The sequence below is a fragment of the Fundulus heteroclitus genome, chromosome 1 (genome assembly GCF_011125445.2).
Source record: "Fundulus heteroclitus isolate FHET01 chromosome 1, MU-UCD_Fhet_4.1, whole genome shotgun sequence".
Lineage (NCBI taxonomy): Eukaryota > Metazoa > Chordata > Actinopteri > Cyprinodontiformes > Fundulidae > Fundulus > Fundulus heteroclitus.
Genome location: NC_046361.1, coordinates 42,621,347 through 42,637,426, shown reverse-complemented (window position 1 = coordinate 42,637,426; position 16,080 = coordinate 42,621,347). Strand labels below are relative to the sequence as shown.

At 44.7% G+C, this 16,080-nt stretch overlaps 2 protein-coding genes across 3 annotated transcripts in view; both read left to right on the top strand.

Annotated features, from left to right (window-relative positions):
- Window positions 1–2,617: 2,617 nt before the first annotated feature.
- LOC105922825 (activator of basal transcription 1) lies at window positions 2,618–5,857 on the top strand (the record flags this gene model as incomplete). Its single annotated transcript, XM_012858750.3, has 4 exons — window positions 2,618–2,885; window positions 4,430–4,605; window positions 5,424–5,609; window positions 5,681–5,857. Coding segments are annotated over 4 exons (807 nt in total), but the record flags the coding sequence as incomplete, so codon positions are not given.
- A 2,425-nt stretch (window positions 5,858–8,282) lies between these two features.
- The window catches only part of LOC105922826 (cyclin-dependent kinase 16-like), a 173,266-nt gene continuing 165,468 nt past the window's right edge, over window positions 8,283–16,080 (top strand). For both annotated transcript variants that reach the window (XM_036143416.1, XM_036143413.1), the window contains exons 1-11: window positions 8,283–8,421; window positions 11,284–11,478; window positions 11,818–11,970; window positions 13,084–13,202; window positions 13,482–13,610; window positions 13,689–13,745; window positions 13,830–13,944; window positions 14,010–14,104; window positions 14,190–14,252; window positions 14,345–14,468; window positions 14,592–14,712. In XM_036143416.1, the coding sequence (XP_035999309.1) occupies window positions 11,355–11,478; window positions 11,818–11,970; window positions 13,084–13,202; window positions 13,482–13,610; window positions 13,689–13,745; window positions 13,830–13,944; window positions 14,010–14,104; window positions 14,190–14,252; window positions 14,345–14,468; window positions 14,592–14,712 (1,100 nt within the window). In that variant the 5' untranslated portion in view covers window positions 8,283–8,421; window positions 11,284–11,354. The remainder of the gene's footprint in view (window positions 8,422–11,283; window positions 11,479–11,817; window positions 11,971–13,083; window positions 13,203–13,481; window positions 13,611–13,688; window positions 13,746–13,829; window positions 13,945–14,009; window positions 14,105–14,189; window positions 14,253–14,344; window positions 14,469–14,591; window positions 14,713–16,080) is intronic.

Below are 16,080 nucleotides of genomic sequence, written 5' to 3'. Positions count from 1 at the left end.
TTCTTACTGAATATGATAAAAATAAAAATGTCACGAATCAGAGACAGAGGACCCAGTATTCAGCCAGACAAGGGAGGTTTTAAGCAAAAGAACAGGATTTATTAATAATCAGGGACAGGCAAGGCTCAATGGTCAAAAAGGCAGTCCAAAATCCGGTACACAAAAAGGCAGAAGTACAGACAAGGCTAAGGCAAAACTCAAAATCCCAAGGCAGGTCCAGGTCAGAAAAACAGGTAAGCAATCATACCGGGCAAGAAAATCAGGTTCAGAGATCAGGCTGGCTCAGAAACAAAAAGGCAATCGGGTCGATATCAAACAGGGCTATCAGAAATACAACGCTGGATAAGACTCACCAAGTGGCTTGAATTGATTTGGCAGATTGCAGAGGTTTGTGGCAGGACTATATAGGGGAGTGAGCAGGTGAACAGGAGTGAAGACTAATTACAAGTGAGCAGGTGGAACTAATCAGGGCAAGGGAGCTGACTGATTGCTGAGGGGAGAACAAACCGAGCTGATAAAGTGATAGGTAAATAACAGTTAATCTAAACAGAACGACACGTCTAAAAACAAAGCCAAAACAAGAAAGAACCCAAAAGCAGAAACTTAACTAATAAAACGGATAACCTGAACCAAGACAAAACCCAAATCATGACAAGCGTCTCGCAAGCCTTTCAAAGTAAACTAAACTTCACAATAAAATGGCCCGAACAAATCTTCTTACTGAATATGATAAAAATAAAAAGCAAACTATCATACAAATAACTTAAATATTTTAGATTTATGGCTCCAACACCACTTTTCCTCTTTAAAAGCCACTGTTAAATGATGTGTTTGTCTGTTTATAACAGCCACCAAGAAAAATCTCTCTACAATTACACTGTCGCACTGCGCTAAAGAATCCTGTCTGTTGCGCAATACGCGATTAATTCTAAAAACTCTGCAAATTATTCTTGCACCTTCCGCAACAGGTTGCAGTCGTAAAAACGGACATGGCTACGGCAGACTTCCCTATCTCCTCCGCTTATAAAGCTGCGATCTAATCTTGTTTACATGAAATAAGCCTGCTCTGGAGCAGGTTTAAGATGGCGCACATGTTGCTATGACAACAAGTGCAGGATGAGTTTCGAAGAACCAAACGATCCAAGATCATGCCAAATCGTCAACAATGAAATCCTGCTAACTGTCTGTCGCAGGGCAACACAGAGACAACAACCATTCACGCACACACTCACACCTAAGGAGAATTTAGAGAGGCCAGTTAACCTAACAGTCATATTTTAGGACAAACGTAGAGAACAGTGATCATAGTTCAGCAAAAACATTCATATAAACCACTCAGCTTCATTATGTTTGTAACAATTATTCAATTCAATTTTATTTATATAGCGCCAATTCATTAAACATGTTATCTCAAGGCACTTTACAAAGTACAATTATTACAATTATTAGGTTCATTATTAAATGTGTGTGATAAATCAGTAGATGGCTATAATTCAAAGTCAACGGTGTACTTCTTTATAATTTGGAGGAAATGAAAACAGAAATGTTATTTTTAAACTCTTCTTCTTTCCTTAAATCTCATGAACTTTCAGTATTTCCTGCTGGATTCTTTGGTTCTGTTAAATGCTCCCTTATAAACCTTTGTATACTAAATCTATATTCTGTTTAGACTGAGACTCTGTAATATATTGGTTTGAATTCATAATTGTTCTTTATCAGCAGAACAAATACTGTGGAATATTTTTTTTAGAAATGATGTTTATAAATTCTTCTAATAAACATACATGGCCTAGACAGGACTGTTGGTTTTGCCCTGGCTCTACGGAGACCAGGAGGAGGAGGCAAGAGGACCTGTGTTCCAGTGGACAGTCGTCTGCATTGTTGATGGCTTTGCAGCAATCCCTCATACTGAGCATGCATGAAGCGACAGTGGAGAGGAAAACTCCCCTTTAACAGGGAGGAGAACCTCCAGCAGAACCAGAACCAGGCTCAGTGTGAACGCTCATCTGCCACAACACAGCAGACAAACTGGACCAGGAGTACTTTCCATGTTGCAGAGAAAGTAGCGAGTTAAATGCAGCAGTAGTTCATCAGTCCTGGTTCACTCTGGGTTTCACTCCAAATCTTGACCAGATGTTTTCATGTCTACATCATTTTTGCAGCCGTTGAGCAACTTCTTGGAGAGCGAGCTGATCCAAACTGGATCAGAAGCACAAACCACACATTTCTTTAATTCCTAAACTGATGCATTTCATGTCTCTGTGGACCCAGCATGGAAAGGCCTGAGAACACGACAGAAACCTGCAGCCTCTGAGGGAACAACTGGAAACCTGCTGCTGCTCTGGATTCATGTTGGTTCCCCCTGAAGATCAGAGAACGTTCTTCATTGAAAACTGATGGGAGGGATTTTATTTCCTGTTTCCTGGACGTATGCGACAAATCCAGAGTTCAGTTAACAGGTTTATTATTAATCTGATTTATAAGAATCAGAACTGAGGCTCAAAGTTCATAGAAATGTTTTAAGACATGAAAACGTCTGAAATAACATCTGAACTGAAATAACATTCGGCTGATTTGATTGGATGCATCGGGTCACATGTTTCTCTGCTTCTAGATCACAGAGATGAAGAGTGAGGAGGAAGAGGAGAAGCAGAGGGAGACGAGACCAGAGGAGGAAGAGGAGGAGGAGGAAGCAGCCACTCAGAGAGCTCCTGATGATGAGGAAGAGGAGGAGGATGGTGGCAAGCCGAAGAAGAAGGGTGACAGGAAGTGTGTTCCAGGTATCGTCTACCTGGGCCACATTCCTCCGAGGTTCCGCCCCAAACACCTGAGGAACCTGCTGTCGGTCTACGGAGAGGTTGGGCGGATTTTCCTGCAGCCAGAAGGTAAAACACAGATTCTGCTGAGGACTATATTCTGTTAGCTTCTCTCTGATCGAGGCTCTGTCCTCGGCTCTTTGTTGTTTAGTCTCTTTCTAAATGACCTACCTCTGCACTGCTCAGGTGTCAGCTCTATGCGGTTCTTTATGTAGCCGCTAAGTCACCTGAGCAGGTGTACCGTCCACCTGTGTGTCTGACATCCAGCTGAGGCTCTTCCAACATCAGTTGGTTCTAAATCTTTGAAAAACAGCCTCAACGTGCTTCTCTGTCAAAAAAACTGAATTAAAATGAAGATTTAATGTTGATTTTCAAAATGAAGAAATTCTTCCAGTTACAGAATTGAAATATCTTGGATTAGTTTTAGATCCTCAATTTAAATTTGACAAGCATATAAAGAAATTTTCAAAAACAATACAAGCTAATCTCAAGTGTTAATCTGAAGCTACAATCCAAAGCAGGCAGCGCTGCAGTACGCGCATGCTGTGATGTTTTCTCATAAATCATAGTGCATGACAGCTGTTCCTACTGCAGCCAAACGCATTTCTCACTGTACAACAAGGCAATAAAAATATGGATAAAAAGCCAATATCACTGTAGCATTGTTAAGAAATATAAGTTTATGAGATTTAATAGTTTTAGCAATCTATTGTCTGATTCACCAGTACATTAATCATTTAACACCTGAACTACTGAGTTAATTTGTTGAGAGTAGGTAAAAGTTGTGTATGATGTGCATCTTTTATAATTTGATCATGTTTTTAAATTGAAGTAGTGTATAAGTTATATTTTTACATAAAAGCCCAACCAGGAACAAGAGTTGAAAATTAGCATTAGCTATAAACTTTATATGCAGCACTTCAGTGACAAGCTTTGTTTTGTCACTGTTTACATTATTCCTGTCAAATAAAGATTAAATAAAAAAAAAAAAATCTGCCACTAAAACCCAGAATAAGACCAGGAGGTCTGGACATTTATGTGCTCTGGTTGTGGGTTGTTTGAACTGTTATCGCTGGTAGAATATTTTGCCTCCTTTAATCGCTCTCAGCGACGCGGTCCCGAGGATCCTGGGCTTAAAGAAGCTGTCTGACGGTCAGAGTGGTTTCTAAATGCACACTTAGTGGACTTATTATTCTTCCAGCTTCCTGTAGTGAGTCTGACCGGCCGGTACCAAGAGAAGCAGACAAACCAGAACAACACGTAATGCTTAGCATTAGCTGCTACGTAGCTGCTCATCCTTCTGCTTGTGGTGAGGATAAACCATGTTGAAAGATTCTTCTTGGCGCGGTTAGAAGGTCCAAATTAAAGCGGCATCAAGAATTAAGACTAAATGTAGGACGACCTCACCTCCAGAGAGATGTTCACTAAAAGCTGCTGCATGGGTTTTCTCATGAAGCTGCAGGAAAAGGAGAAATGCAAACAGAGCAGGAGCGTTAGCCGCGGGGTCCCTGAGTTCAAACACCTGAGATTAGTCCATAACTTCTACGTCTGTCATTTGTAAGCCTGTCGCTGCAGAAAGTCCTGGTGCTCTCTGACCTCTCTTCATCCTGCAGACCGCCATGTGAGGAAGAGGAAGAAGAAGTCCGGAACGAGAAGGTGTGACTTCACTGAAGGGTGGGTGGAGTTCAGAGACAAGCGAGTGGCAAAGCGAGTGGCGCTGTCGCTCCACAACACGCCGATGGCCACCAAGAAGCGCCAGAGATTCTTCTCTGACCTCTGGAACATCAAGGTACGGCCGCTTCTCTCTTCTGCCTAGCAACAAGTCACTTTACAGCCGATCGGCTCATTATTACATGAAGACTTCACATGCAGAGGTACCGTCTCATAAAGCCAGGGGCCTGGAGCTGGGCCTGGTTAGCAGGGTGACAGGAGCGCTCGCTGAGGCGATAAAAGGAGACAGAGAAGAAGAAACCACACTGAAGGTGTTACAACCAATGAGGTTTTCACCATTTGATCTTTTGCTAAATCTTGGTGAAAACACGAAGAATCCCTATTAGAGCTAAAGCGTTGAACCTCTAGCGCGAATACTGCTACCTGGTTCTGTTCTGGTTCTGCAGGTCAGGGGCTTGTAGGCAGGGATCAGGTCCACAGAGATGTGATCTGATGATCTAAAAGTGAGGAGCTGCAGCAGCTTTGTTTGCTCCTGGGATGTTACAGTAAACCTGATCTAATGTATTATTGTCTCTGGTCGGGAACTTAATGAATTTATGAACCTGGGGAGCACAGCCTTTAAATTAACATGATTAAAGTCCCCAGCAATGATCACAGGATTACTGTTCATTTGGTCGGTAACAAAGCAACAGAGTTCCTCTAGGCTAGCTTAGCATTAGCTCTCGGCTGGATGAATGCTGCGTTGATGATAACAGATAACAGAACTCTCTGGCAAGTTTAAATAATCCGCTGTTAACTGCTCGGTGTCCCAGATCAGAGCAGAAGGTTCCAAACTCGTTTTTACCTACTGGGAGAAGAAAGTGTTTCCTGGATCCAACTAAAGCTGACCTGCCTGCATTGACCTGATCAGAAAAACATGTGTGTGTCTCTGTGAAGTACCTGCACAGGTTCCAGTGGACTCACCTGAGCGAGCGGCTGGCCTACGAACAGATGGTGCTGCAGCAGAGACTCCGGACTGAAGTGTCTCAGGCCAAGAGGGAGACCAACTTCTACCTGAACAACGTGGAGAAGAGCGCCCGCCTGGACCAGCTGAGGAAGAAGAGGCAGAGAGACGGGCAGCAAGTAAGTTCATCTGAGAGACAGACAGGTGAACTCCTGAGAAACAGACAGGTGAGCTGTTCTGTCGTCCACAGGGGGAGGATAAGACGTGGGACTTCACGCAGCGCCAGACAGAGGAGGAGATCCAGAAAAAGAAGAAGAAAGACCCCGTTACCCAGAAGCGCCTGGATAAAGCCCACCTCCTGCAGCTGGAGAGCCAATCAAACGTCTCACTGTTGGCTAAGATTTTCAACTCCAACCAATCAGAGTAAAGCTCAGAAACTTGTTTCTATGGGGACAATAAACACAGGAACAGACTTTAATACTTCCTGTTCTCTAACCACACATGATGTCAGAACAGGAAGGGGCGGAGCTACCGCGGAGCTCCTCCTACTGCCAAACATCTGTTGACTCTTAATTCTTTTGTATAAATAAAGTTGAACGGACTTTCATTTTGTCTGATAAAATATGGAGTTGTCAGAAATCTAGAGATGATAAAACTAACTGAAGGCCCACAGAGTTCAGCTCGGTCCGGTTTACGTCTGAATCCCAGAATGCATGGGGGCAGTTTTCACACCTGCACTCTAATAATATATTTAGTTTTATGTGGTTTGTGAAACTTAAAGGAGCAATAACTAAACTATTTACTGTACAATGGTTCTCATTTGTAACCCAGGATGGAAGTAACGTTCCCTAGAAACAATCGTTCCTCTCCATCAATAATGTCTGATAATAATGACATTTTCCTCCTTTCAGGCCCAGAGGTACGGTCAGGAACTACTTCAGTTGAGAGTACAGCTCGTGTTTACTTCCTGGTTCCTGATCCAATCATATCAGAGTTCCCAGGGTTCCTAAAACAGAGCGCAGCATTTGATATTTTAGCAAAAGAGCAGCAGCCTGTAAACATGGAAGCCATTAAGAGAAGTGAAGTAGAACAGAATACAGCAGCATAGACCCGTCCTGTAGAACTAAACATTCAGTGGAGTTTCACAGCAGCAGGGCTGTTAGATAAATGGATGGTCTCCATGAAAGGCATTATGTGTTCTGATTTTAACCAGTAGCTATCATTGTTATGTGTTCCTTTAATTTTGAGTCAATTTTGACCTCCAGGTTTTTGACCTGATTTGCAGAATTCCCTACATGCATGCTCGCTATGAGGGATTGCTGCAAAGGCAACAACTCAATGCCAGCAACTCTCCACTGTGGCTCCAAGCTCATCCAGGAAGAGCGAGGACGGGTTTCCTTAGAAAGAGTTTAACAAGCTGCCTGTATGATTCGATTACGTTGACATTGTGAAGAGCCCTGAGATGACTTGTTGTGAATTGAAGCTATATAAATAAAATTTTGTGCTATTTGAACAAAGACTAAAAACTAGAAGAAGGAAGTTCTCTGCCTGCTGCATACAGTTGAAAAGTGCATCAGAGGGTCAATCAGCGTAGCCATGGACATAAATGCTGTTTCCTGATGCAATCAGCCAACAGCAGCGCATGAAGGTTGAAAAGATTAGGGCCTAAAACTGAGCCTTGAGGAACACCGTAGATTAGATCATAGCATTCTTATGAAGTTTCCACAAAGATACGAACCACTGCAGGTTCTAGAAAGTCCAGTCTGTCTGGGATGATGTGGTCGACCGAATGAAAAATCTGCTCTAAGGTCCAGTGATGTATGGAACATTTGTTCTGATCCATATTACATCTGAAGTGATAAAAAGTCTGTTGTGGTGCAGGTTCTGTGCTGTGATTGGTGTTTTTCTGGGGATGCTGTTGAAGTTTGTTTAAAACAGGCGTCTCTAGAACTGGTGTAAAATCATTAATGATGGAGGCGTCCATGTTGTTTCTAGATTTACAGCAGTGGACATAAAAACAGCGAAGAATGACCGTCTGAAGAATCCAGTGTTTAGAAAGATGATTATAATTTAATAAAAGCCATTTGGTCTAAACTACATGTTTTAATTGAGAAATAGTTCTGGTGAATATTTCCACTGCTGGTTCCTAAACTCGCTTTAGAACCAGAGGAGACAGAACTTTCCAAGCTGTTGGACCCAGACTGGGATGAACCATCACCAGCGACCACTGGACTCTACTGATGCTTTAACGTAGCAATTAAAACTTTATTTTTAAAGAATGGGCTGCTGTAACATAAAAAATGTAAATGACACCACATTTAATCAGTCACATTTCAGTTTTTAAATATTCTAAGTAGTATTTTACTGTGAAGCACTTTGGTTCTGATGCAGGAAACGGAGAACAAGGTTCTGGGATTGTTTGTTATTTTTAGGTTTTTAAGGACTAAAAAATGCTCGTTTGTCTGTAAATAATCAGATTATAACAGGAAATGTTGGTAGTTTAATGATAATCTGCTGCTGCTGTTTCTGTTCTGATTTCCAGGAGTTGCTTCTGGTTCTGTTTGGTTCTATCAGTTCTCCAGGGTTTGGGTTAATTGTTTTTTGGTTTTATTGGACTTAGTGAGTTTATTTTCCAAGTAAAGTTAAAAGTTGAGTCACATGAAGGAGGTAAAAATGGTTCCATGATACCTTCTGACCTTCAGGAGGAACATCTCACAGAACCAGAACCAGAACCGGTCCATCAGAGTCCTTCGGTTCTTCACAACCTGGATAAAAGATCATCTAAAAATGGTCTCGGTTCCTCCTCAGCATCACTCAGACCTTCATCCAAGATCATCTTCATCCCTCACGAAGGGGGCGGGGTCGTGTGACGTCATCACGCGGTGTCGGCGCAACATGGCGGCGGATTACTGGGAGACGAAGCGACCCGAACCTCCTTCAGACTGAACCGAGCCACGGAGAACCCGGGCCGCACCGGTCCCGCCTCTGACCGTAGGTACCGGCTCTCAGTGTGAGCAGCAGACCGCATGCCCCCCCCCACCTGCCCGGTACCCGGTACCGAACCCTGCCGGAGCTCAGGAAGAACACGGAGCCTGCTGCAGGTGTTCAGGAGGTAGACGGAGCCGCGCAGCAGGCTAGCCGTGAGCAGCAGAAACAGCCAGGGTTCGGTTCGGTTCTGGAACCTGCAGCCTCCTCTGTCGGCACCAATCAGACGCACTGATCTAAATCTTCACCCAGAACCAGATCAGAACTTTACTAGAACCGGATCAGAACACAATCATGTACTGTCAGTCCTGTTGGACCGGGGTACCGGTCCGGACCAACCCAGTCCTCTGACAGGTTCTGTTCACTCTGGACTCCTGAGGTAGTTAATTGATCTGTGACGTCAGCCTGAATGCTGCTGATTGATTGGCTCGTTTTAATAACGGACCTGGGTTCTGTCAGGATCGTGTATGATGGCCTCAGGTACAGGTACCGGTATCGGTATCGGTACCGACCGCAGCACCACAGACCCAGACCTGTTATGAAGGTTTCTGCTCAAAGAGAGAGAAACAAATGTGTTCATTCCCATAAAATTAGAATTCTGCGTTTAACCTCAGTTCCCCTCAGGGAGCAGCTGTTAAAGCAGCCGTCTTGCTCATGGGCACACAGGGCAGTACACAGGGATCGAACCTTCTCAGAGGGTAAGGTGCTGCTCTGACCACTAGGCCAACACTCCAGAGGCCATGCTGCCAGAGACGGCTCAGTTCTGCCTAATTTTAGACCCTGTCTCATTTATTTTAGAACAATGATTTTTAAAGAACATTCTCAGGCATTCTTAGAATTAAATGTTATTTTTGAAAATAAAAAATTAAACCGGGTTTCAGATCGAGGCTCAGCACAGAGACGTCCTTAGTGAAAAAACATGATATCTGTAGAAGATAAGCTCCCTGTGGTTCTGGTTCTATTGGACCTTAGCATTATCTGACAGATAAAACTTTCTCTGTCATGATCAACAGACTCTTCTGTGGAGAACCACCAGGCGCCATACATGCTGCCATTAGTGGAGGTTATATCTGCGCTCAGAGATGATTTACAGATCATCAGAATGCATCCAGAGGAACCGGTGATTAAACTCTAGCTGAAGTCAGGCTTTGTAAATCTAGGATGAATCTCATCAGGCTTGCCCTGGACTCTTCAAACACAGGTCTGACGCCCTGAACTACTTCCTGCCTTAGAGGGAACTGTTTCTGACCGGGTCTGTAGTCTGATTCCGGGTCACGATGACCGGTTCACTCCCTTTGATGAGTCAGACATCATATTTAGTCACAGTTCAGAAGGAACCTGGCAGCAGTGGGGTGAAGTGACGTCAGCTTCTGGAAACAGACCATGAGAAAGAAATGATTCACTTTCCTGAACCAAATGAACAGTTCTTTGAGGCTATGGGACCACGGTCCAATCACAAACTGTCCTTTTCCCTTTAACGGGTTCTGATAGTGGAACGTGTGGAACTCTGTTTTCCTTGATAAATGCTGTTAAGGGAGCAAGTTAATCACATGTGCAGCGTTTTGGTTCATTACAGTTTGGAAAAGTTAGTTTCTCAGACGACACCCAGAACCAAGTATGATTAACGTGGTTTTATCTTTTATAGACTGTATAACTCTGTATAACTGCTGTTAAACAGCGGCTGGGAAGAAATGTTTTGTTCTTAAATCTTCAAAAGACTGAATATATTTTATTTGGTGATATTGCTACCGCAGAAATCAGTGCTTTGCCTTTTAAGGTAAATAAAACAGTTAAAAATCTGAGTTTAACTTTGTTAAACAAATTAAGTCTGCAGTCACGTCTAGCCTTTATCATCTGCATTTGCTGACTAAAGTTAAATCTTATGTAAATCACAGGGAGTTAGAGGCCATTCATGCATTGGTCAGTTCTAGACTTCATTACTTTAATGGACTTTATATCGGTGTCCATCGTTCTTCACTAAGAAGACTTCAGCTTGTTCAGAATGCAGCGGCACGTCTTTTAACCGACACCTCTAGACACTGGCTCCCTGTTCATTTTACAATTGATTTTAAAATCTTAATGTTAGTTTTTAAAGCGTTAAATGTATAGCCACACCCTATTTATCTGAACTTTTAAGTTTTCCTGTACATGGCAGATCTTTGAGGTCATCAAAGATTGTTAGATGTCCCAAGAATGAAGGTTAAAGCCTTAATGGCCTTAATTACCTTTTCAGTGGCAGCACCCCCACTTTGGAACAACCTCCTTTAGATCTTTGTTTAACTTCTGACCAGAGAATCTGTACGTCTAAGCTTGAGATTTATCTTTTTAGACAGGCTTTTAAAGCCATGTAGTGGAAAGGCATTTTCTTATTTTATTGTTGTTCTTGATGCAGAACCCGCTTAACCCTTGGAACCCTCTCATGGCGGGCAAATCCTTAGAAATGGACGTGGTAACCTTTTTAAGAACGAAATATATCAAAAACGTTTGTGAATTTCGTTTGGAGCCTGATGTTGCTTTTTGAGATATTTTAACCTACCTCATATTGTGTGTTGGGTTCTGTTTAGCTGATTGATTGATTTTGCAGATCTGTCAGCGATACTCAGTCCTGGGTGTTGTTGCTGTTATTCAGTCAAAAATGTGGTTAATCTGTAAATTAAGGATTTAATCAGAGGGTTGAATTGATTTTACGCTTAACAAATGAAATCCTCATTCAAAAACTGCTTTTTTTATGTTATTATTTGTTTGATCGGAAACTTCCTAACCCTGGGATCCGGCCCTGGTTTGGTCTGGGTGGGGGTCACTGTGGAGTCAGGTGGGGCTGGGAGTCCAGATGCTCGCTGGGGTTTAACGACGTCTTTACCTCTCCAGGTGTTGTCTCCAGGCTGACGGCTCCGCCCCCGTCAGCGTCACGCCCCCCCCTGCCGCCCAGACCCCCCCTTATGGAGAGGATCAGGAAGCTGAAGCGGCAGCTGTCTGTCACTTTAAGAAGGGGCGGGGCCGGGGGCGGAGACAGAGCGCTGAATGAAACCAGTACTCAGGAAGTGACATCACACAGCGATTCAGGTAAGTTTCTCTCTCCTTGGCTGAATGAGGGACTTCTTGACTGATTCAGAACCTCCCATTCTACTTTTAGAGACTCTAGGAACCAGCAGCAGACCTGCAGTCTGAGAGCGAAGTGCTCTGTTAGGAACATACGGGGTAATCAGAGCTCTGATATATGATGGAGCTTGATTATTAAGGGCTTTACTTTTCATCAGATGTTCTCCTTAAATTCCCGTTTAAGCTTCATAATCACTGACGTCTGATATCTGGATCAGACTCTATCATCGTGGAGCTTTCAGTCTCAGCTTTTTAACACCTTTCTCCCTCCTCCTCCATCTTCATCCCTCCTTCACCTTCCAGAGGTGCCGTCTCTTCGCTCCTCAGCGGCTCTGAAGGTCCGAGCCTCATCATCTTCTGTCCACTCGTTGCTGCAGTCGTACGGCGGCTCCATGAGGAAACCTCGCGGTCTCGGACGCAGCCTCAGCTCCTACCTGAACCGCGCCACCAGACTGGGTACTAACAATGCAAACGTGGACTAAACAGGTTCTGCACAGGTGGCACACTTCCACAGACAGATCTGGCTTGAATCAGAACCACCTGAGCAGAATTCTCACAGTTCTGGTTTTGAGCAGATAATAAGTTCAACAAAATTTTATTTCTATAGCTCCAATCCACATCACATCATCATCAAGTCTCTTTCCAAAGTCAGACTCCATCAGATCCTCCAGGTTGGTGAGAAAGTTTCCTCTCTAAGGAAACCCAGCAGGTTGCATCAAGTCTCTCCAAGCAGCATTCACTCCTCCTGAAAGAGCGTAGAGCCACAGTGGACAGTCGTCTGCATTGTTGATGGCTTTGCAGCAATCCCTCATACTGAGCATGCATGAAGCGACAGTGGAGAGGAAAACTCCCCTTTAACAGGGAGGAGAACCTCCAGCAGAACCAGAACCAGGCTCAGTGTGAACGCTCATCTGCCTCCACCCACTGGGGCTTAGAGAAGACAGAGCAGAGACACAGAAAGCTCAGAAGCTCACATTGACCCAGGAGTACTTTCTATGTTAGAGAAGACAGAACAGAGACACAGAAAGCACAGAAGCTCACATTGACCCAGGAGTACTTTCTATGTTAGATGGTAATAGAGGATGATCTGCCTCCCCTGATGATGTCACAGCTAACAGAACGCCAGACCAGGTGTACCTTCTATGAAGAGAAAAATGACAGAGAACAAAAAGTTAAAAGATGAAATAACAACAAACAATGCAGATTGGAGAGCAGTAGGAGAACTCAGCAGAGAGAGAGAAATAGACCCTGATGTCCTCCAGCAGCCTAAGCCTATAGCAGCATAACTATAGAGGTAGCTCAGGGTAACATGAGCCACTCTGACTAGAAGCTTTGTAACAAAGGAAAGTTTTAGGATTAGTCTTAAAAGTAGACAGGATGTCTGCCTCACGGACCAAAACTGGGAGTTGGTTCCACAGGAGAGGAGCCTGATAGCTAAAGGATCTGCCTCCCATTCTACTTTTAGAGACTCTAGGAACCACCAGCAGACCTGCAGTCTTCATGTTAATGTTTTACTAATCGCTGCTTCAGGGTGTGTTAATGTGTCTAAATATCTGTGTGTGGTTTCAGAAATTGTTCATGAAGATGTCAAGATGAACTCGGATGGAGAAAGTGATGCACCTTCATCTTCAGATGATGTTCAGAGTCCAGTTCGAGTCCGACTGAGGAACAAGAAGATCTCAACTGAGGTAACAGCAGCAACACAGTCAGATCCAACCTAAAACATTCATTAAACAAACACAAGGAGAGACAACAGAAAAGTTTTCAAACTTGCAAGGAGAGCAAAACGGAGATTTTTAACTACAGATCTCCTACTCGCTCTAAAGCAAGTCTGTCACCTCCTCTCTTTTTATTTAGGAAATAAATAAAATGTGATCTTCAGATGTTTTATTCAGCAGCTGTTTATCACACACCACGTTTCATGGCCGCTTTAACAAAGTTGGACTGAGTGTCTTTACGTCTTTCAGGACATCAACAAACGTCTGTCGTTACCGGCAGACATCCGTCTTCCTGATGACTACCTGGAGAAGTTCAGTGTGATTGGCCCAGCTCTGTTTGAGCAGCCAATCAGCAGGAGGCTCCGCAGAGTTTCTCTGGTACGTCTTCTTTCTTCGGCTCGCAGGATGTCGAGTCGGTTGTCCGTGAAGCTCAGGGTCGTTGCTTTCTGTCTGCAGTCGGAGATCGGGTTCGGGAAACTGGAGACGTACGTCAAACTGGACAAACTGGGAGAGGTGAGCTCCCGGCTGCTGGTCTCTGACATTCAGATGTTTATGAACCGTCTGGTCCTGATTATGACGGTTCCCGTCTGTCCGTAGGGAACCTATGCAACCGTGTATAAAGGCCGCAGTAAACTGACGGAGAACCTTGTTGCTCTGAAGGAAATCCGTCTGGAGCACGAAGAAGGAGCTCCGTGTACCGCCATCAGAGAAGGTACCGCAGGTCCCTCAGCTGTGATCCAGCAGAGAGTCCGTGTTGACGTGTTCTGTCCTCCGCAGTGTCTCTGCTGAAGGATCTGAAACACGCCAACATCGTCACGCTTCATGACATCATCCACACTCAGAAATCCCTCACGCTGGTCTTCGAGTACCTGGTGAGACGTGGGCAGGCTACCGGCGGGTCCCGGATCTGTGGAGCTGTTACCATTACTGATAATTACCAGAATCTTCTCATTTCAGGACAAAGATCTGAAACAATATCTGGACGACTGTGGAAACATCATCCATGTTCACAACGTCAAGGTGAGAACGCCTAACGTGGGACAGCGTGGACAAATGGACGGTCTAACCATGTCTCCTGGTCCCGGTTTACTCCTCTGGTCTTTGTGTCTCAGCTGTTTCTCTTCCAGCTGCTCAGAGGTTTGTCCTACTGTCATCAGAGGAAGGTTCTCCACCGAGACCTGAAGCCCCAGAACCTGCTGATCAATGAGCGAGGGGAGCTCAAACTGGCAGATTTTGGTGAGTTCTGAGTTTCAGGTTGACTCTGAGTTCTGGCTGAGGGGAACCCGGCTCTCTGCTGTCAGCTCCAGGTTCTAAGGTTCTGGTTCGGTCAGTCTGACTTGGACTCTTGATGTTCTTCAGGTTTGGCCAGAGCCAAGTCCATCCCAACAAAGACGTACTCCAACGAGGTGGTGACGCTGTGGTACCGACCGCCGGACATCCTGCTGGGCAGCACAGACTACTCCACCCACATCGACATGTGGTACTGTTCTGTAGAACACCACCAGGGACCCGGACCGGTGTCACCCAAGAATGGTTGATACCGGTCCGGGTCCTCAGAGTGGACCGCCTTGCAGCTACAAAGTTCTGGGTTCTAATTTGGGTCGGGGTCTTTCTGCAAGCATGCATGTTCTCCCTGTGCATGTCTGGGTTCTCTCTGGGTACTCCAGCTTCCTCCCACAGTCCAAAGACAACGGTTCTGTCTCAAATCAGGGTCTGCATCAGAGAGATGGCGCTACTCAGACTCGTCTACCTGGAAGCCAAACGTCAACAGTAGAAGAAGAAAAAGGCGGAAGTGTCGTTGCTCTCTGTTAAACATGAGGCTCACTAGAACCAAACGTTCTGCTTTGGTAATTCTACGAGTTGCTGCTCCGTAGTTTGACTCCATGTCACACGTACCGCCGTCATGATTCTCTCTGCTCCTACGTTTTCATCAGAAGAAGAAGAATCTGCTTGTTTGCACATGCTCAGTGGGTGAGGTCGGGGGAAATCGGCTTATAGACGGTCGTAACTCCGCTTCAACAACAGGAGGCGCTCACGAGGGCCGACTGAATTTCAAACATGTTTGATTTTCAACCGACAGTCCGATTCCTGATGGGGAGTTGGTCGTGAGAGGCTGATCGCTCCTCGTTACTCCCTGGATACTACAGGACGCACGATCAAGATGAAACTCGGCCCGATCCAAAAAGTAAAGGGCAAAAACTCGTACGGTGTATGCCCTGTTTCTGACATAAGGCCAAAATAAACAGAGCTTTTATATTGAATTAACTTACTAGCTTTATTGTTGCTAGCGCGTACTCCGGGTGAGGGCTCCCACATACTCTTGTGGACTTTGCGCTGACTCTCCAGACATTTTACCTTCATAGTGGAGTCTTCTGTTGCCTACATTTCTTGTGGTAAATTCCTACAATTCCCACAATTTCTGGCAGTGGGATGAAGCGGCGGAACGGAGGGTAAAATGTGTGATTAGCTAGCTGAGCACCTAGAGCCGTTCCTTTTCCAGCAGCTGCCAATGAGAACAGAGAGGGATTGATGCTGCGTCCTGATTGGAGCAGCTCAGTGAATCAAGCTCCGTGTCACATAAAACAGTTCGATGTAAAGACTTATTACCGATAAGTTTATAGTCCGACACGTACCAGTACGCCCGAGTATGTGGGGACCTTTACATGAATGCTCTTCTAGTTTAGACATTACAGTCAGACGGTGTAGATAGCTGAGGGGTCCTATAAGATAGTGACACCACTGATCTCTATTATACACTGTAGTGCTAATAGCCGCTGTTAGCACGAGTCGCTTTGAAGCGTCCAGCCGCCATATTGGTACTCCCTATTTTCCCCCAGTAATTAGGGAA